Source organism: Centropristis striata, chromosome 14 (assembly GCF_030273125.1).
Source record: "Centropristis striata isolate RG_2023a ecotype Rhode Island chromosome 14, C.striata_1.0, whole genome shotgun sequence".
Classification (NCBI taxonomy): Eukaryota; Metazoa; Chordata; class Actinopteri; order Perciformes; family Serranidae; genus Centropristis; species Centropristis striata.
This window is the reverse complement of record NC_081530.1, coordinates 16,909,059-16,930,786: the sequence shown is the minus strand read 5'-3', so window position 1 is coordinate 16,930,786 and position 21,728 is coordinate 16,909,059. Positions and strand designations below refer to the sequence as shown.

Below are 21,728 nucleotides of genomic sequence, written 5' to 3'. Positions count from 1 at the left end.
TCTGCACTGCTTTACTAAAAATCTGTATTGTTGACGGCTCTAATCCCTAAAACACTGGCTGTTCAGACTGCAGGTTGGATTATGGTCAGACACATGTTTGTTCTTCTATACTTGAGAGGAGGTCGACTGTGGTGACATGTTTTCTGATCCTAAAGGGACAGTCTGGATGTTTAAAAGTGTGGCTGTATGAGGCTCTTATCTACAGTAGATGGCCGGAGAAGCAGGCAGGAGTACTGACACAAGCTAAATGATGTACTGCTGATAAAATGTCTTTTAACCACTTAAAAAACATTAGTGTGCACTATATTTAGAATTTTTTCACCACTTTTCCTTGTGTTTGGACAGCCTTTTCCAATGAGGAACTGAAGCTCTTTGCTCCCTTCAAATCTACCAGACTATTAGTTTAAGTGTAGCTCTGAGAATATTTTCACTGCTTCACTTTGCTCTTTCTGATTGGGAAGTGATCTACAGTCATGGAAAAAATTATTAGACCACCCTTTTTCTTCTTTTTCATGTTCATTTTAATGCCTGGTGCAGCTAAAGGTATTTGTTTGGACAAATGTAATGATAACAAATTAAACTCTTATGAGCAATTTTCCATGGTTTTCTTGATGATGATTTTGGCTATCATCAAGAAAACCATGTAAATGTCTAGATATTAGCTCTTAAATTAAACTCTTTTTAAAACTATTTTTGTTGTTATCATTATATTTGTCCAAACAAATGTACCTTTAGTTGTACCAGACTTTAAAATGAACAAGAAACTAAAGAGAACAAGGGTGGTCTAATAATTTTTTTCCATGACTGTACATATAAGTGACACATTTTTACAACTGAAGAGTACATATTACTTTGGGCCAACACCAATGACAAATTGACATTAATATGTGAAGAAATAACTGTTTCATTTTGTATAATTTTGTTGCCAACTCCTGGACTATGGAAAATTACCTCATACAACCACACTTCAAAAAACCCAAAATCCAAATCTAACCTCAACGTCTCTCTTTTCTCACTCTTGTAACTCGAATCGGTCCTCACAAAGACAGAAGCACAAGGAGCACACAAACACACAGTCACCTAACAGGAACTCCCCTGCTTCAAATTTAAGTTCAACTACTATTCACATTAAGCTTTCCATTCATCTTTTCTTTTTCGCCTGTGTAAACATCCTTTTATCCGCCACAGTTATTTTAGTTTCGACAGAGAACTTTCCACTGATAAAAATACAGTTTGCCACCTGCGCCGGCTGAAATTAACTGACATCCAACTCTCGAAAAACAAAAAACAAATAAATAAATACATTTACATGAAGTATCCCTCCCTCATCGAGTTTAATAAAACATTAAATCCTCCATCCTGGCATTCTTTATTTTCTCTGCTGCATTTAATCAAGAGGACCAACATTCACTCAGCTCTTAAAGTACAAAAGCCTTTCTTTTTTTTCCCTCTAAACTAACACGAATTATCTTTGAGCTAAAGGGGAATTTACCAAAAGTGACTTTTTGATTTGATAGCATTTGTGTTTACTATGTTTCGTTTTTTTAGGGAGACATTTTAATATTGTGGAATGGAAAAATAATCAAAAAAACATCTTTTTGTTCTCTGTACTAATACATTATTAGAGGGAATTGTAAAGGGAAGCCATTAAGCAACTATATTTACCACATTTAAATAGTTTTCAAAGCTTTAAAATTTATAATTAACTTTTTTTTCTTAAAAGCAGCAAGTCGCCTAAATGTTTTTACTTCTTATCATTAACCACATGATGACCACAATTACTTTTTTTATGTTTTGAAAGCTCCAAATGAAGAACAAAATGATTTTTTTGTGAATTAATTGTAAAAAAAAAAAAAAAAATCCAGCCAATATTAATGGAAACACCTTTAAACGCCTTTAAAGACACTTTCTAGTGAACCCAGTGAAGGCCGTCAGGTTTCTTTTCCCCCCGGGTGTTAAAAGGGGCAGAAATGTGATTATTCTCTTCAAGAAATAACTTCTGGAGTCAATTTATATCTGTGATACAGTCTCTAATTTATAAAAAAAAATTAAGCTTTAGAATTTGTTTTCTACTGCTGCAATTATTAAGACAGTTTTATCCAGAGCTGCTGGTTTTAGTCAAGTAAACGAAACCATTAACTAGTTGGCAGGACGGAGAATAAACAGTAATGCACAACTGCTTTTGCTGAACATCATATTTTTTTTTTTCTTCATTTTACAGCTCTGAACTAATTTTTGAGGTGATGAACAAGAGTGGGAGTTGAGGAATATTCCTGTGTGGATGTTGTGGACTTTTTTTATGCCATTCTGAGTGAAATTTGAGACCAAATTTTCAATAGCCAAATGGAAGACAAACGTGAATCGACATCAGTTACTTTGGGCTCGAGATAATTTTGCCCAAATGTTTATTGAAACATGACTTTTTTGTCTCGTAGCAGATACAGGGTGGAACAGTGTTTGTCAACCATGCCACAAAATCTTTGATAAAAAAAGCCAATTTCTAATGAATTACATTTTTAAATATGTTAATTGCAGCTTAATGAGAGATTTTACAATGCAACGTCAGAAAAAAGCGATACATAAAACCCTACTGCCCATGTTTTAGAATTTTTTTTTGATTTCTCAAAGATTGATTTAAGACATTTTAATACCAACCAACCCCTTTTTTTTCCAGATTAATGAATTCAATGCCTTTAAATACTATTTATGGGCGTTCAGAAACCCTGAATGCTTTGGTAAGAGGTCAATTATTTCCAGATTTTACAATGCAACGTCAGAAATATTCATTCATAAAACCCTACTGCCCGTGTTTTTTTGACCACTTCAGGATTTTTGAAAGATTAAATTAAGACATCTTGATATGAATTACGGCCTTATTTTTAGATTAATTAATTCAAGGATTCTGCAGCAACCTTGAGTATACTGTGCGGGATTTTCCTTTTTAAAAAAGTGTTAATTCTAGCTTTATACGATGCCAAATATGTTTGGATTTTACAATGCAACTTCAGAAAAAAAGATTCATAAAATACTGCTCATGTTTTAGAATTATTCGTTTTGAAAGTTGATTTATGACATTTTAACACCAATTAATGCCTTATTTTTAGATTAATTTACTTTTTAAGGAACAAACACTGGGTATACTATGGTGGATTTTCCTAAAAAAAAAAAAAAAAAAAGTATAGACTAATTAAAATCATCCCCTCAAGTATCACTTACGACCCACTAGAAGTGTGTGGCGATCTGTTATCCCACTAATTTATCGTAAACTGTGTGTGAAAGAGGCTCAGAGGAATATTTCACCCTTTCAGCAGAAGACAAAACTCTTTAGAAGAGGAAACAAACAGACGAATGCAAGACGTGGCGACTGGAAGAGTCGTTCTGGTTATTTCCGGTCCACTAAACATGATCCAGGTGAAGGGCGATCGAGCCTCAACACCTCCAACCGAACACTGATAACTGCTACCTGCTACTGATGAGGTTTTCTGCTCTACCTGCCATCCAAGCGGGTAAATTAACAAGATGTGGAGGTTTTATTAGAACCAAAACATCAGGCTGGATTGGTAAAATAATGAGGCTGGAGGATTTAGGAATTTGTCAGTCCCTGCGTCCGCTCTCCCGCCCTGAGTTGAATAAAACATCTTTACCCTGATGGACCTATTTGGGGCCAGTTCTGATCTCAGTCAGGCAGTGTACAGTTCAAAAAACACTGAAGAATATAAAAAAATAATCTGAAGAAGTGGAGAAAAAAAACTCTACTTTCATGACCACATGATGCTTTCAATTAGTCAAATAAATAAACACAAATATAAAGAAAAAAAGTGTTGATTTAAAAAAAAAAAAAAAAAAAGTTATATTACAGAGGACCAGCCCCCACTATTGAACCTTCACTGACCACCCGAGCAGCAGCGAGACGACTCTGTGTGTGTGCGTGTGTGTGTGCGTGTGTGTGTGTGTGTGTGTTTCAACAATCACCTGCCGTAGTTTCAACCCTGGCAGCTAAAGAACTAATGTTTAGTTTGTTCAATGCATTTACTGTACAAAAACAGATCATCTAAGAGGAGAGCAAGCAGCATGGAGGAAAGCAGTAAGAGTGTGCGTGTGTGTGTGTTTGCGTGTAGTGTGTGTGGGTGTGTGTGTGTGTGTGCGTGCGTGCGTCTGAGATTAGGGTGAGGCTGGCAGGCAGGCAGGTGAGGAGCTGCTTCAGATGCTGTTCAGAGATCCTGGTACTGAACTGTGTTGAGATGAATCTGAACCGGTACCATCTGAAAGAGGAAACAAGAGATGGTCAGACAGGCGAGCACACAGAGAGAGAATCAAAAATAAAGTTGATTACATTATAAATATTAGGGATGGGCCTTTGAAAGAAACCTGCCAACTCCAGCATTTATAATGTTAACGATCAATTAATTGATTAATCGCTGCATGCATACATGGGCAAAACAAAAGATATATATTAAGTACAATGCAAAAGCCTGTTTTGATAACGGACACTTTTATTTTGAAAGGACGAAAAGAGACTTGATCCTATCAATCGTAAAACTAACTCAAGTGAGATTAAACTGTAAAGATAACTTCAAGGAGTTTAATGTTTTAGCCCATGAAAAGCTTTCAAGTTTTCACAGTTTTCACAGTAATCTTTCGTATTTAACTGTGTTTGGTGTTTAAATAAGTTTTGGATACATTTTAAACCTAGTAATTTATGCTAGCAAGGTTTGATACAGTAAGCTAGTTTTGCTCCAATGAATACTCTTGTTTTCTGTGTGTTTTACAATTGTTATTGCAACTGTCAGTTTGCAAACTGTGGCTTTATCCAACTTAATTCTCAGCTCATTGGCTTATTGACGACATTGAAGAAAAAAGTTGAAAACGAAAAAGGATTTTTAAAAACTTTAAGCCCTGCTTGCAAGATCTGTATTTGCATCTTGGTATTGGAAGTCTTGTGAGGAGCGAGAATGTGAAAACAATTTTTGCTCCGAATTTTTGCAGAACATTGTCCCAGTAACGTAATACTAAGGGTGATAATTTGTGATTTAAAATGTCAACTAGGTATTTTAAGGGAGAAGTGTTCCTTCCTCCACGAGCATCATAGTCATGTCATACATTTTTTTTGTAATTTTCAAACCCCAAATAATAATGCAAGACTGCCAAAATGAAAAATGTACACCAAATTTGTCTTTTTGACCAGTAACCAATAACCATCAGAAGTAGATGAATTAGTCCAGCATGATAATTGATAATTGTGATGTCTGGATTGTACACATAACTTTAACCCTCCTGTTATACTGCGGGTCAAATTGACCCATTTCAAAGTTTAACAAATAGTATAAAAAAATAGTAAAAAGTATTTTTTCATAAAAAGACAAAAATTAAAAATGTAAAATAAAATTGAATGTCTTGTAAAACCAATGTATTTTATTTGTAGGTATTTCCAATGTGCATAAAAAAAAGTTTTAACACGCATTTTTTAATTAAAAATGAGTGAATTATCCTCATTGAACCTTGATCTGTGAGAGGTAAAGATTACCATTGCACTAAATATTGATTCAAATGGTTAGTAATTCAGTTATTAATGAAATATAAACAATGTTCTGGATTTTTTTAGTTTCTGACCCTTTTGGATAATTAATCATGCTCCGGGTCAAACTGACCGAAGGACATTGTTCTGTTCCTGCGAAACGAACATAACAGGAGGGTTGAAACATTTTTCCAGGGTCCATAAAACCATGATATTAACATTATTAATAAAATAATAAAACATTATGATGAGAGTTTCCCACCGTGGGCGGAAGCAGCTGTATGAGAGCGAGCGTGAGGAGGAATGAGGGTTGAGTTCAGCTGGGGCTGGATGGACAGCTCTGCAGAAAACAAAAGAAGAGCTTTTATTGAACGGTGAGTCATATATCAAGAGGACGGCGTGACACAACAATAGGATAGTGTACGCTGCTGCGTTAATTGCACCTCCTCTGAGGTCGCAGCGTTGGAACCAAAACAAACCAAGAAACACCACCTGATTGTTTCTAGAGGAACAGATGGGGATGAATCTATCAAACGTGACTTAAACACAATGAAACAAGCTGTCAAACAGAAAAAAGATAAATGTGTTTAAGATGAGTGTGTTTCAGTCTTTGCGTACCTGTGGTGCTGAAGTTGAAGAGCATCGGCAGCTCCCGGCCGCTGGGCAGTCGTGTGTTGGGCTGGCGCAGCTCGTCGAAGAAGGCATGAGAACAGGCCTCTAGTGGGGAGAACCGCGAGGCCGGCGTGTACTCCAGCAGCCGGGAGCAGAGAGCGATGGCCTCTGGAGGGGTGCGAGGTTTAAACACCTGAAGAACAACAAGAGTTTAACGTCACTATTTAAAAATTCTGGTTTTGTTCTCTTTGGCGGCACCGATGGTGACGAGTTTTTAGAAAATTGTAGAACGAATAGTAGCAGATTATTACAAGTTTTTTTCTATGCTACAAAATAGTAACTGGACCTGCACTTATATAGCGCTTTTCTAGTCAAAGCACTTTACACTACAGACTGAGCTCATTCACCCTTTCACACACACATTCATACTGGTGGCAGAGGCTACCCTAAATGGTGCCACCTGCCACCATTGGGAATTCATTCTCACACAGATGAACGCAGCATCGGGAGCATTTTGGCGTTCAGTATCTTGCTCAAGGATACTTCGGCATGTAGGCTGCCATGGTCAGGGATCGAACCAACAACCATCCGTTCAGTGGGCAACCCGCTCTACCAACTGAGCCACAGCCGCCCAAAACAGTCAAATAATTGAGGTTTTTAAAAGTCAGTGTTAAATGCCATCATATGTCACAATGTGAATGTGTAAATCAAAAAATCATATCAAAATTACTTTATTTATCCCCAAGGGATAGTATCCCCAAAAAGTTTAAAATAAAAATTGTATTTCCATAAACATTCATGGTATACCATACAAACACTCACATTCATTTATACCATTAAATTAAAAAAAAAAATCATAGTATTGTATGCCAAATAAATTCCATAAAAATAGTCATAGTACATAATAGCAACAATATCGATACTAAAAACGCTGAATCATATAAACATGAATTATCTTTAAGTTTGAGTTTGCATTGTGAAAGGACAAAAGTGAGTTCTGGAAGCTCACTTTCACTTGTTTTTAAGGTTTAAGCATCACATTTTTTTGTTTGCAGCACAAAAATCCAGTATTACAAGTGCAAAGGCTTCCAGCATAAAAGGCTCTTTAATGAGTATTACCTCAATGCAATAAATAATGACATTTCAGACATTTATTCAGGATTCCTTCACCTTTTCAAAAAAAAACTTAAGCACTTTTCTAGCATTTTTAAAGGTAGATTTTAAAGGTTTTCCATTACCTTACAGCTTTGGTAAATTTGTAAAAGTTTAGTAAGCAGTTGTTTTCCCCCTTCATCACAATAAATTAGTTTTGCTGTCAATAATGTTGTGCTATAAACAACTGAAATTATCCTTCTAGACAAATTAAAAGGAACTATCATATATCAAAATGTGTCTGTTTGTAGATTTGGCATACTATATGACCTAAATTTCAAGCAGTTTTAAGCACATTAATCAAATCCAAAAGCACTTTTTTTAAACCTTGAAAAGATATAAAAATTCAAACAGGAACTCAAGAACCTTAAAGTCTAAATATCTGCCAAAAATAAAATTCATGCTAGACTATTTGTAGCATATATGTAGAGCACTCTGTAGGTGATGTGAAAGTTTTTTATAGGACAAAAACACACACGGTATCACTAATAGGAAACACCCAAAAATGGAAATTACTTGACGTCAGATGTTCTATTTATATTAAATGTTCTTATTTTAACAAACACTGTAACATAGAAACTTAAAATGGAATGGAAATACATGCAATGGAAATACATGTTTTTTTGGAGTAGAAAGCTATCCGCTTTGTAGTAAATGTTAAAGGGCCACTTCTCTTGGTTTTACATTGGTTCTGTACTCTTGAGGAGTCACAGGGTTAATCGACTTTCAGAAGGAGGGCACTGAAGCACTTCAACTGGCAGATTTAAATAGACTGTGTGGGCAACAACACGTCCACAGGTATTCTCTCCTTTTCTTCTGATACACTGGATTAATGTACGTCACTTTTTGGAACAAATACCTTGGTGCATATACGTAGAAACTCAAGAGTTCCTCCTTACAAAAACGCAGTCAAATAATAGTAACAGACAACAACTTTCCTACATGTACCTCTCAATATTTTCTCCACGTTTACAGATTTTCTTTCCAGGGCTACTGAGAGTCTACCCTGCTGGTGTTTGTCCTCAGGTATTTACTGACCTTGGTCCATGGATGAGCTTTGATCTGAGGAAACTTGAATTCTGTGTAGTTTGGGTTCATCTCTCGGATTTGTTCCCTTGTTGGTGTTCCGAGTACCTGAGAAAAGATGATGGAGGAAAATGAGCAGTGTGCTAAAGACGCACAGACCATGGAGGTGTGTGATTCAGGCCTGATCAGTCTTTTATACCAATACATTCATATAAAACAATAGGCAAGCCAAGGTTATAATAGTTTTGGATTCTTCATTAGTTTTAATTTCATTGTGATTTTTTGTTTTCAAATTCAGTTAGTTTTAGTTTTTAGAGAGAGTTGCTACTTTTAGTTTAGTTTTTGAAAATGCTTAGTTTTAGTTTAGTTTTCATTAGTTTTTTTTGTAATGGGCTATGTGTTGGGTGTGAGATTCAAAGAGGTCATTATAAATTTTGCCTTTATGTCCTTTGGTTTATCCATCTCAGCCCCAATAAGTTTATTAACTCTTACAGTTCCAGCTGTTTTGAATTTTGGTTGGAGTGTCGACATCCCAGTCTCAGTAAACATATTCACCATGTGTTCCTGCATGTTCACTAACCAGCAGCTATTTAGCTGGAGCTAAATAAATACATTTCATATCAACCAAAAAGGATTATGCAGTGTTTCCCTACATGTATTCTGTATTCTCATGATATTACAAATCACATTTTTTTGGCGGTGCTGAAAATCCAGCGCCAGCAGCAGTGGCGCACCGCTCAAAAAAATGTGATTTGTGATATCATGGTTGAATTGAAGACTTTCACTTGCACACAGTGAAAGCACAACAGCCAAAGTGTAGTGTTTAGTGTTGTTCTGGCGACACTTTTACCATAATAAATAAACTGTTTGAGCTATCGGGATAATTCCAATGATTTCTGAAAGCTGAGAAGTTGCTCTTTACAGCCAATTTGGTGTCATTACGGTAATTTCACTCACGCTTCTACTGGAAGCCCACAAAGCAGGAATACACACACTCAGCGGTGGAGAAATAGAAACTCTGGATTATGTATGAAAAAAGTTGACAAAGACCAAAACAAAGGACATTTTCACTATAATTTTAGTTAGTTTTGTAACCACACAATGCCGTTTCAGTTAGTTATTGTTAGTTTAAAAACTCTCGTTTTTATTTTTATTTCAGTTAACAAAAATGGTTTTTCAATTGTAGTTTTCGTTATTTTGTTAGTTTTCGTTAACTATAATAACCTTGAGGCAAGCACACTCCAGGGTTTCTGTTATCTGATATCCGTTTTGTTTTTTTACAGAAAAAAACCTTAAAGCCAGACATATTTTAATCCCTCTAGACATAATGTCCGGTGTGCATGATTCAGTCAAGGCTGTAGGGGTGTTGAAGATAATTGGTTAATCGGTGCATCGCAATGCAGATGTGGATGATTCTGCATCGATACAGTGACGCTTCATAATCGATAATCAGACAGAAAATGTGGGTGGTAGGCTAGGCCTATACTATTTATTTTGGTTTACTATTCAATTTGCTGTTTAGATATTTTATGTTAACATTCAGTTATATTGAGGAGTACACTGCACTTCTTTTTGATATCATTAATGTATAAATATAATAAATAATAGTATAAATATTGGAAATCATGTTTGTGATTTTGCAACTTGACTCCAAAAATCGGTCATACATTTTGTAAAGCACTTTAAATAATAAAAAGTGAACCCACATTTATCAGTCCAGTAGTATTAACTGATGAAAAAGTAACAGCTGTAATATAAAAAAATCAAGGATGTGACGCCTCGTGATACGAATCGAAGACTAGATAATTATAATCGAATCGGATCGTGGGGCCAGTGAAGATGCACAGCCCTACTAAGCTGCATGACAAAGTATATGAAGTCTAATTTGCTTAACGCTGTTAGAATGTGTTTTTTAATAAAGTTTCTACTCTGCTTATTCTACTCACAGATTTACAGCCTGCGTTTTTCACCAAAAATAGATATTTAGGAAAGTGCATATGTCAGGAAAGCAGATTCTAGGAGACTCTGTAAACTGACACATGCAAGCACTTGAGCTTGCTGATTTAAACTGGAGCTACAATGTACTTCCTCATTCATTCTGGTGCATGTGAGATTAATCCAGAGCACTCCATCTCTAACATTTAACTCCAGAAGTCTGTACCATTTACCTCCGTCCATAACAGTAAAATGCATAGACTCTCCTCAAAAAATGCACCATATCAACACCAGACTAACATAAAGAGCTGAAAATATTTTACACTTCAACGGGTGGGGTCTGCAGAGTTTGCTTAGGGCATTCAACCCGTTGGGTCAGGAGCGGCTGCACAGCGTGGGAGGATACGCTCATGGGACCTCTCCCTGGACCTCACCAGGCACATTTCCTCCACGGCAGTGCACTTCTAAATAAGCTTGGAAAGGCTCCAAAAGGCTCTCTTAAATGCACCAGATTGATGAATTTTACTTTAAAATGCAGCCTACATAAGCATTCCCTCTGACCCACCACATCGTCAGAAAATCCTGCAGGAATCACAGCGTACTTTATTTATTTCTTTATTTAAGAATTTATTTATTCTTAAAAAAGCATTGTTTTGTTTCTTTTGAGAGGACTTTTTTAAAATTTGGAATATAATGCACAAGCAAAAGTAGACAACTTTTAAATAAAGAAATATTATGAAGCTACATATCTTGAAGATGTCATTCTTTATAAAGCCTGCAGATCAAGCTAAATAGATAGTATTTGACCGTTATTTCTTTTGTCTGGGACATTGAAATCTTCCAGGACACGTGGACAGAAAACCCTGACTCACCCACAAACACATACAAAGTTAACATCCTAATGTGATAATCTCCACTGAAACCAGGAATTACAAGCAGCCCTACCATCATTTTGGCACACAGACACCTAATAAACACACTCACCTTGATAATCTCTACGAGCTGGTCCACCCCACTGTCTCCAGGGAATATGGGCTGTCCGAGCAGCAGCTCAGCCAGTACGCAGCCTGCTGACCAGATGTCGATGTTTGCCGTGTAGTCTGTGGCACCAAAAATGAGCTCAGGGGCACGATAATACCGTGAGCAGATATACGATACGTTGGGTTCACCACGGACCAGCTGCTTGGCGCTGCGGAACACAAGAAATCAAATTTAAATGACAAAGATTGCAGGAAAGAAAGGCTTGAGGATAAAAAGTAATAGAAGAACTGGTTATGAAGAGATATGGGGTTCCTCTCCCAGCAGACTGGGCTGTTTCAAATAGTTAATTCATGCCGTAACCTTCACACATTATCTACAACGTCCCATAGGCTGAATACTCCACTGGAGAACAGATAAAAATCAGTTTAACTCTGTTCTTTCTGCACATACAAAATGCTGCATGTCTCGATTTTGCCTTGTTCCATCTGCTCGTGCAGCTCACCTGCCAAAGTCACACAGCTTGAGGATGGCAGTTTCTGGGTCGACAAGCAGGTTTTGGGGCTTGATGTCTCTGTGACACACACCCTGGGAATGGATATAAGCCAGACTGCGAAACAACTGGTACATGTACACCTGAGGAGGTCACAACATGAGAACAACACACTGGTAAAATAGACAAAAACATATTAAAAGCTGGTAAAATAATAACAACATGCTGCTTTTTTATTCCTGTTTTAAAGCTTTAAAGTGGTGGAGTAAAGATGCCCTCTTATTAGATGTTTAAGTACAACAAATGCCTTTTAAAAACATTACATTACTCAGACAACACATGAATGTCTTGGTAGGGGAAAAAGAAAATAAAATTACCTTCACATATATGATAGGAATGATGCTCTTGGCCTTGTTAAAATGCCTGGCAACCCTGTAGACCGTCTCAGGGACAAAGTCCAGCACCAGGTTGAGATACACTTCATCTTTCTGTACAGCATGAGAGAAAGAGAGAGAGAGAAAGTGCTTAAAATATGTATGATTTCATTAAAGTTTGCAAGCTGAATGCAAGGTACGAATGTGGTACGAATACATGCAGGACAAACTGCCTACTAAGGCTTAAATATATACATATTTTATTATACAAAAATAAAAAGTTACAAACAGAATCTTGGTTCCAGTAATTTACTTCTCCAACATTAAGTGTTTCTATTTTTGTCAGTGCAAGTAATGGATCACTTCCCTTTTTTTCAGGGCTGGGGTGTTCCTTTTTACGCAGCACCAGTGTAGTTATATTTTATGTGCATGCATTATTTTTATTTTATTTTACTGGGACCTCCTCAAACTACTAAGTGCAAAACATAACCATGCAATACAAATGAGTTGTACCTTCTCTCCACTGGAGTAGAAGAAGTAACGTAGTCTGACAATGTTGCAGTGGTCCAGCTTCCTCATGATCTGTAGTTCCCGATTCTGCAAAGACAAAAAAACATGAGAAAATAAGCATGAGAAATATTAAAAGACAGGGAACTTACATGTTTATATCAATACTAATTTCAATATCTTTAAAGTGATTATCTAGTTAAAAAAAACAAACACTTGAGAGACAATGTTTAACCCAAAAACAGATGAAAGAAAACTAAGAGAAACAGATAACATCAGGAGAAATTAGTATATTACCTTGAACCTCTTATCCTGCAGAACCTTCTTGATGGCCACCATCTCTTGGCTGTCAATGAGGCGAGCTTGGTAGACGACACCAAACGACCCATTGCCAATCACCTGCGAGGTTTTCACAAAAAGAGGAACCAGTCAGAGGCCGGACATCAGATTTATAAGGCTGTTGTTTCTGATTGCTGCCATAGAGTTTGAACTTATTACAATTATTACAATTTCAAATAACCTGTGTTACTTTTCACTGAATGTTGCTGCAGATCAGCAGCAAATTGTGATATTGGTTTTGGGGAAGGAGTCTGTCCTTCCTGTGTTTTCCTAAGAGCTGTGTTCATCCGTGCACAGCTCTGGCAGATTTGTGCTAAATCCCACTAAGTGATGGCATCAAGTAAATAGATATAGCTAAGAGGACCAAAAACACAAAGCAAGCATAAATATCTTCATTTTGAATGGGCATTAGGGCTGGGTGATATATCGATATATAAAAATATATCCATATATTTCTAAATGTGATATGGAATTAGACCATATCGCATATATCGATATAGTTCTTTTTTTCCCCTCTTTCTTTATATATAAATGCTACCTTTACTAGGGTTTGTCATATTTAGTTATTTTGTAATTCATTTTGTAATTCATTTTGTAAAAAGTTCATTATTCTTTTCTCATATAAATATAGTTATTCCAGAAAAAGATTGGCCTACTTTATCTCATACGCAATTATTATTTAAGATTTTTTTAAATTTAAATGTGCACTTTATCGAGCTTTGATTTTAGGTACTCCTGTTCTTATGCAGTATATATTTTTTACAAAATAAACAGTTGAATAAAACTACTTGTGATATGTCATATTTGACTTTGACTGAACATTTGCTCTCACTTTGCGACAACAATATCGGGATATGTACTGTATGATATATCAATATTCAGTCTTAATATATCGGGATATAACTTTAGGTCCATATCGCACCATACTAATGGCCATTTTCCGCAAATTTGTGGTTTTACCACTGACTTGTTCTGTCTTGTGACTTGTTCAGTCAAATTATTCCTGACCCAAATATAGAAAAAACATACTAAGTTTATGGTTTGCAATAATGCTGTGAAATCTTGTATCCTCAAGATTAAAAATACTATATTATTAGAGATATATTTCCTTGATAACTCTCAACTGCAGCAGAGTTTGGAAAAGTGTCAACACTTCTGATAAGCCAGTAGAACAAAGCTGTTAACTTTAAGATAAAAGAGTGTGATACATGTATGTTAACACACTATTAAAGAGACATTAAGTAATCTTAAAAGTGATCAAATTAAACCATCAGGCCCTGCTAAGGTACAAACAGATCTCATTTAATTTTATTAGCCTCTAACTGACACTAAATTACGGCAGAATTTCAAATCAGAGACAAGAAAGCCAACAGAAAGGAGGCGATAAAGTCAGCAATGAAAGCCATAAATCTCAGCACCTGGCAAAGTAACTATGGAGCCACTGGTATTGATCAACAACCTTATCAACTCCAGCCAGATATATTGCAGTCATTTTGTGTAATAAGGTGATAAAAGTTACAGTAGCAGAGGAGGTGATAAAGTTGTCTCTCTACATTTAGGACAGAGATTCTTCTGAGGACACTGTGGCGTCTTAGTTTTACTTTTTCTGCTCACCTTGATGTCGGTGTAAGAGACTTCCTGCGGGCGGTCCGGTCCCTGACCTGGTGTGGCCACGACTGTCGTCACCTTCCCGCTGTCTCCTACAAAAAAAAAAAAAAAAACAGGGTCAAAATGAGGCCACAGCATGTACGAATATAGTGTTATGATTAAGAACATGTAATAGCAGGTAATCTGTTAATTGCTTTTATTGTTCTAAAACTTGTAAAAGTTAAAATAAAAATGTGATTAAAGTGGGCTGTGGTCCCTCTGGCTCTTTTCAACAAGAGGTAATGATATGAAACGGCGTCACGACGTAACCAAAACAAAAGCCCCTGACGTTCAACCCAGGACAGCAGCCTTAACATCTGGGCCGCCTCTCTGCTGGCCGTCTGAATATTTAGGTTAATGACAGCCTAGTGAATGGATGTCAACTTTACAAAGCCTCTGAGGAAGTAGAGAAAAGAAATGGCAGAGTTCAAATTCAAGACACTGTGACTAATTAAACTGGGAGGGAACCCAGAAATAGGCCGACCACTTTCTCCGTCCTGATAAACTGTTTTAAGTGATAACAGCCTCCTATAAAAGCATTATTTTTGTTTTATCATAAGCACACATATCAGGTGATTACATTTTAACTGTAGTCAAAACTATTTGTTGTCTAATGAAGTCATTGAATCAAAGGAGGTTCTACCAGTTCAAAAGTAATTTATTGACTTGAGCACCGGAGCTGAGCGCAACAGAGCAAAAAGTCGCTCAGTTTGACTGAGACAAATGCAACTCATGACACGACTCATTGACTATTTAGGGAGTAACTCTCATTTGTGTTCACTCTAAAGACTAATGTTATCATCTCTGCAATATTTAAGTTGTGAGAAGAGCTTATTAAAGTTTAAGAGGGTTTTAAGTGTCCAAAAAATCTGCTTAATTCAATTTTTTCTGCCCAACCTGCAATCTTACAAATCATGAATTCATTTTGGGATTTATTTCTATAATTTCACACAGACACAGTAGAACTAAAAGGAGTTACCAGGTTCAAGATTTCTTTATTTTTAACTCGTTGATGGAAATTAAATTTTCCTCTCGTTTCCTCTGAATTGTCATCTAGCTGTCAATGTGCTGTATCACTGTCACTCTGTCCATGTCCTCATACTTTGTTTACCAAACAAGACAATGCACTTATTCACATGGTCCCCTTACAGCCAGAACTGCACGTCCTGGTGTTCTTGTACGTCCATATCCATGCACACACACACACACAGTAAACTGTCCTCAGTCACAAAAGTGTGCTGGTCATCCAATAGGCACGCTGGCGATATCCGTTACAGCTGAAACTGTGAGGCCTGCAGAGTGACCGGGTCACTGGGTTCCCTTTACTCAATGACTGGGCTCATGAAGACACACTCAAACGGGGCTCCAGGTTAAAAGTAGGACAGATGGTTAAAGGATACGTTTATGCCAACTGTCCGTGTTGCACCTCCGCTTACATTTTTCTTGCTGATGCATCAGTCAGCACAGCCAGAGATATCACAGCTCTTTTCCTGCAGCCATTCATTTCTTACAGAATGAAAAACTACTTCCACAGACTTGAAACTTCCTTGAGGTCAACAATAAATCACAATAAACGTGTTGCCTCAGTTTTATCGTTGATTCATTGTGTCTGGGTTCGCTGTTTGTGTCACACTCAGCTTCCCGTCATTCACAGACGGAAACTCAAGTCTCCAGGAGGAAGTACTCAATTTTTCGAACTCTGTCACATCCATACTAATTTATCTTGTGTTTCTAGCCAGGTTCGACATTGTCTGTGTCCTAAAAACAGGTAAATGTTGCAACAAGAAGCACATGGGATACACTCTGCCCAATCATAATCTCAATACAATATGAAAAATACAAACTAGGGGCTGCACAATATATAATTTTTTAAATTGTCATTGCAACCGCAAAAGCAATATTGCACTATAAATATCTAACAACAATATTAGATTCTGTCTGTAGCCGCTATTTTGTAAGATACATGCCATGCTGTTAACTCTCTGACAATTTTCTTTGTGAAAATCCAGATGCTCAGTGAGTTTTGTAGTTACTTGAGAGAGTTTTAGGGCTGATATGACGTTATATATTGTCAAAATCATATTCAAATGTCATATTGTTCTATACTGTTTGTCAAGCAATACTATTCCAAATATAATAGGTTTAAAATATTGATTTAGTTTATTTATAACAAGGAACATTTCGCTATATTAGACAAATTTTTATCATGCCACACAGCTCTAATATAAACTATTCTGATTAATGCATTAACCAGCAGATTTTCTATGCTAATGTCTCCGTACACAATAAGAACACACTGTCCTTACATGAACTCCACATCTTAAAGCAAAGTAGCTTCAAGAGAATTAAGTTTACCTTATTAATATGCAGTTTAATGCAGCAAGATCTTCCAAAAAAAATCAAACCAGGCCATCTACTCCAGAGGGAGAACCTCTGGTGTTAGTGTGAGGTTTCTATCAAGTATCTATTGTTTTAGAGTTATTGTGCTCATGTGACAGTCTGCCTCGAAAACGGAATCAACACATTGTCTACTTCCCAGTGGATCAGGATTGTGTGTTTCAGTAAACGATACATCAAATTTACATAAAGCAATTGTGGACAAAAAAAACCCATCCCTGTTTCCCAAAAAGCCTCCTGATGAGTCTCCCAAAGAGATGTTGTCCTGTTAAAGGGAAAATCCACCCTTAAATAATATTTCTATGGAATAATTTATAGTTCCAGGGCTACACGGTGGTCTAGTGGTTAGCACTCTTGCCTCAAAGCAAGAGGGTCGCCAGTTTGACTACGGCCTGAGGCTCTTCTGTGTGAAGTTTGAATGTTCTCCCTGTGTCAGCATGGGTTCTCACAGGGTACTCCGGCTTCCTCCCACAGTCCAAAAACACGCACATAGGTTTAATTGGTGACTCTAAATTGTCCATAGGTGTGAATGAGAGCGTGAATGGTTGTCTGTCTCTATGTGTCAGCCCTGTGATAGTCTGGCCACCTGTCCAGGGTGTACCCAGTCCTCTCGCCCAATTTCAGCTGTGATAGGGTCCAGCCCCCAGCGACCCGAGTTTGGATAATTGGAGAAGGATAATGAATGAATTAATGTTATAGTTCCATTTCATTTTTGAATTTGAGCATTTCTCTTTCAGCCAGACAGCAAAAGAGACAGACTGTGGTGATGATGTCACCTAGAGACAAATCCTGGAGCTGCTCCACAGACAGTGAATAATGGAACAACTGCTTGGACGCTGTCACAGCAGCCGTAATTATACTGAAATGTGGGGTTGTTGAAATGGGGGGAAGTTTTCTGATTTACTGCCATGAGCCTTATTTTCAAATCCCCTTGGATGTAATACATCAACAATATAAAAGAACCCTCTTTGAACACACTAATTTACACTTTAGAAGTGTCCCCTCATGAAATCATCAATAGCCTTGCTGATATGAGACATTCTAAGGAATATGCATATATGTCAGTGGAATAAAAGCAGATGAAAAAATTATCTATATCAGGAACAAATACCATCACATTGAAAATAGTTCATGAAGCATCATTCCATTAAAAGCGCCATTTCTTAATTGCCTCTCTTTCAGTGACGGTACATGCCTGGGCATGTCAGTTTCTCCTTGAGACATTGGTACAAGCTGCTATAGTGTCAATATAGTACATCTACAGGGTTCACCCATTGCTACAGTTACAGTTTTCAGTCGCTGTTTGCTTAAATTTGCTTAAAGTAATCAAGTAGTCCACTTACAGTGTTTATTTTTGTTCTGTCTCGCCTGACAACTTATGGAAAACATTTTTTTTTTTTTAACCCTGGCAATTCTATTTTTATTTTTTCAGGCAATAAATATGTCAGTATAAGTCAATTAGATGGTCATAGCCATGAGAAATAAGGAAAGAGAAAAAAAATCATCATGCATTTATTGAACTCTTCTTTAACTTAAACAACTAAAACTAAATAATAATAATACTTTTAATATTACGAATAAATGTCAACTGTGGTGTAACATAAGCACACTTCTACAACGTACTGTAAACTACAAAACATTCAATATATAATTAGAAGTCAGTTACTCAGCGAAAGGGCGTGTAAAGCAAAGGGCAGAGTGTGTTGGATTTATAAAACAAGACAAAACGAGAGAATTACTGTAAAATGGCATGTGCCACAACAATGATTTTTATCTCAATTATCTTGTTTTCATAATCTTCAAAAGTCAAAATTGTACCTGAACAAAATAAAATTTGATTAATTGCCTTGCCCCACATTTTACTCCTACCATCTGAACTTGCTAAAATATAAGACATTATATATTTTGGGATAAAGTCTTTGAAACACTCCTATAAATGTGTGATAAGACCATAGGCTCAGTCAGACCCCAGTCTGGCAGGATTTGGGGCTGTACATAAATATATGAATCTCTGTCAAGCTCAGTCCCACACTGTTTCCTTGTGGCTTTTAGCAAGACACCTCCTTCTACATAATTGGAATCCAGCTCCCCCCTCTGCACAGCCGCTGAGTACAGGAGGTAATAGTTCATTATTTCCAGACTCTCAAAGCCTTTATCATCATGTGTATATCAATATCTAAATGAATATTGTCACAGTTTATTTTACAAGTTGTTTATATTAACTCTGACTGATCATGATTACTTAGTGCTTGCTAAATTCCAGAATAAAAGGATCAACAAAGGCTAAGAGTAGGCAGTGTCTAAACTTTTAAGTCTCTGTAGGAGCAGTGTTTATATTTTTTTAAATATTTATTACTAATATTATTTGTCCAGACCTGTCCAGGGTGTACCCCGCCTCTCGCCCAATGTCAGCTGGGACTGGCTCCAGCTACCCGCAATGTTGGCATACCGTATGTGCAAATGTTTGAAAACCCGATAAAAACATCTGAATATAAACTTAATCTACCAGCCACTCTCTAGCCCATCAAGTGGCTGATCAGTAGTTTTATCTTTCAGTTTTGGTTGACAAAAAAGTACCAAGATATGACATTCTGCAAAAGAATATTTTGAGTATTTTATAATAACAGAGTTACTTAATGGAAACCCTTAACATTCGTCATCAAACAACCTCTGCTGTTGTTCATAATGACAGATCACTGGTTGGTATGGCAACACAACATCCTCAATGCTCCAAGTTTGATTCTTCCAGTAATTCAACACATCAAATCACACCACTTTTCTCACAAATATCTGGCTAACTGGGTTAATCCTGCCTCTTCAAAAAAAAAAAAAAAAAAAGAAGAAGAAGAAGAAAAAACAGGTCTCCCAAACCATCATCCATCAATCATCTTTACCAGCTGAAGGCAACATTTGGGGCTTTGAGGGCCTCAGGCAGTGCTGCTGAGGGAATGCAAGAAAACAAATGTCACACTCCTTTGAACTGCAGATGACCTCCCATTTGGGCTCTAATATCAAAGTCACACACCAATGCCTGCTAATGGGTGATAAGGTTTGGATTGACACACACACACGCACACACAGATCTCTGCTTACACCTGCCACTATGGTGATAAAGGTTCATGCTATAACTCCATCTCAGACTGAGGAAACCTACTCCTTGGCAGCCCAGCTCCTGTGCTGGACATGCATCACCTGCATCCTCCAGGCGTCGGCCACCTGCTGCTGAGCCTGTGCCCCACAGGTGACCTTGGTGAAACGGCAACTTTCCGCCCTGACCCCCCTCTCTCCGGGCGAGCCAGGCTGATAGCTGATGCCTCACACCCACAACAAGAAACCCTGAATGCAGCACTCCAGATGGGGTATTTGAGTCTAGCTTGGCCACAAAGAACAACAGAGCCCAGGTTTTACTGCTCACTCACATTGACCACAGTGAAATCAAACAGATCCCCAGCTCAGATTTTAACATATATAAATAAGTTAAATCTTTAATAAAGCTGATGTTACACTGGGTTACAGTGAAAGCCAACCAGCTGCTTAGTTTGACCCTAGTAGGGCTGAATGCATCCATCGGCCGGACGGGAACTAGTAACATACAAAACAAGTGGCTAACGTTAGCAGGCTAGCTAGTTAGCATGTTGGCTACCACCACACCGGAGCAATAACGACTTTCCTCTCGTTTGTGACACCTCACACTGCCAGGTGTTTTTGAGGTAAAAGCCCGGAATATAACGTATTGGACAGACCGGTTTAGATAAAGAGCTGGTAGCTAATTTGAACTTACTGGAAAGCTTAAGGTTCGAGCATCCCGACGAGCTGCTGCCGGAGGCCTGCGGGACCCCGGACTTTCCTGTGCTGCTCCCCACGGCAGCGGCTGATCCGGTGGACGCAGCGGCGGTTCCTGGAACACCTGGCGGCTCAGCAAACGAGCTGGTCCTGGGCCGCCCGCTGCCGCTCATATCTCTGTGCAGGGGTCAGGGTTGTGTTTTCACTATTTTACAGCCCAAGCCGACTATTAATTATGAATACCCGGCAGCGAATAATCGTAGAAAGACACACCGAGAAACAGCGCTCCCGTTGCCGCCGGCTGTCTGGGCTGGTAGCTGTTGCTAGACACCTAGAAACAGAACGCTCGCAATGCCACCTGGGAGATGAAGTTCGAAGGAGCTGTTGCTCAGGTTTGCTGCAAAGGCTTTCACAAATCAAAACAACTACAAATTTAAAATGACTTAACAGTGGATGTAGGCCAAAGGAAAAGCATCAGTATATCGTCACCCTGTTAAAATAATCGCCTAAGTCATTTTTTGTCAAAATTGATTTTTTGCCTAAATCATCTCCTCATGACGCCGGCCACCTATGGTAAAATCGCCTACATCCTCAGTTGATCAGATCATGTAATTTTACCCCTTTAAGATAATGGCCTATGTCATGTGTGTGACTTAAGCGGATCTATTATGAATAAAATAAAATGTGACTTAGGCAATTTTTTGAACATGCCTTTGTGACTTAAACAAGATATGGGAACACTTTATTTTGACGGTGATGTAGACACCGTCAAAATAAAGTGTTACCATATCTATGTAAGAGTGACATGAGCGTTTCATAAATATGACATGGGATGTGTCATGAACATTAATGACACTTTGAAGTAACAGTAATGCTCATGATACTTGTCGCTTGTGTGACTCTTATGTAGACACCTTCAAAATAAAGTGTTACCATATCTTGCTTAAGTCACAAAGGCATGGTCAAAAAA

General features: G+C 37.6%; 1 protein-coding gene across 1 annotated transcript; it reads right to left on the bottom strand.

Annotated features, from left to right (window-relative positions):
* Nucleotides 1-258: 258 nt before the first annotated feature.
* gsk3aa (glycogen synthase kinase 3 alpha a) lies at nt 259-21,071 on the bottom strand. The gene is made up of 11 exons (XM_059350686.1): nt 20,757-21,071; nt 14,546-14,631; nt 12,890-12,991; nt 12,599-12,682; nt 12,089-12,199; nt 11,724-11,854; nt 11,225-11,429; nt 8,318-8,413; nt 6,134-6,320; nt 5,778-5,855; nt 259-4,262 (listed from the first exon to the last, which is right to left on the bottom strand). Exons 1-11 carry the CDS (start codon nt 20,929-20,931, stop codon nt 4,201-4,203), a joined length of 1,317 nt encoding a protein of 438 aa, XP_059206669.1. The 5' UTR covers nt 20,932-21,071; the 3' UTR covers nt 259-4,200.
* Between the last annotated feature and the right edge of the window lie 657 nt (nt 21,072-21,728).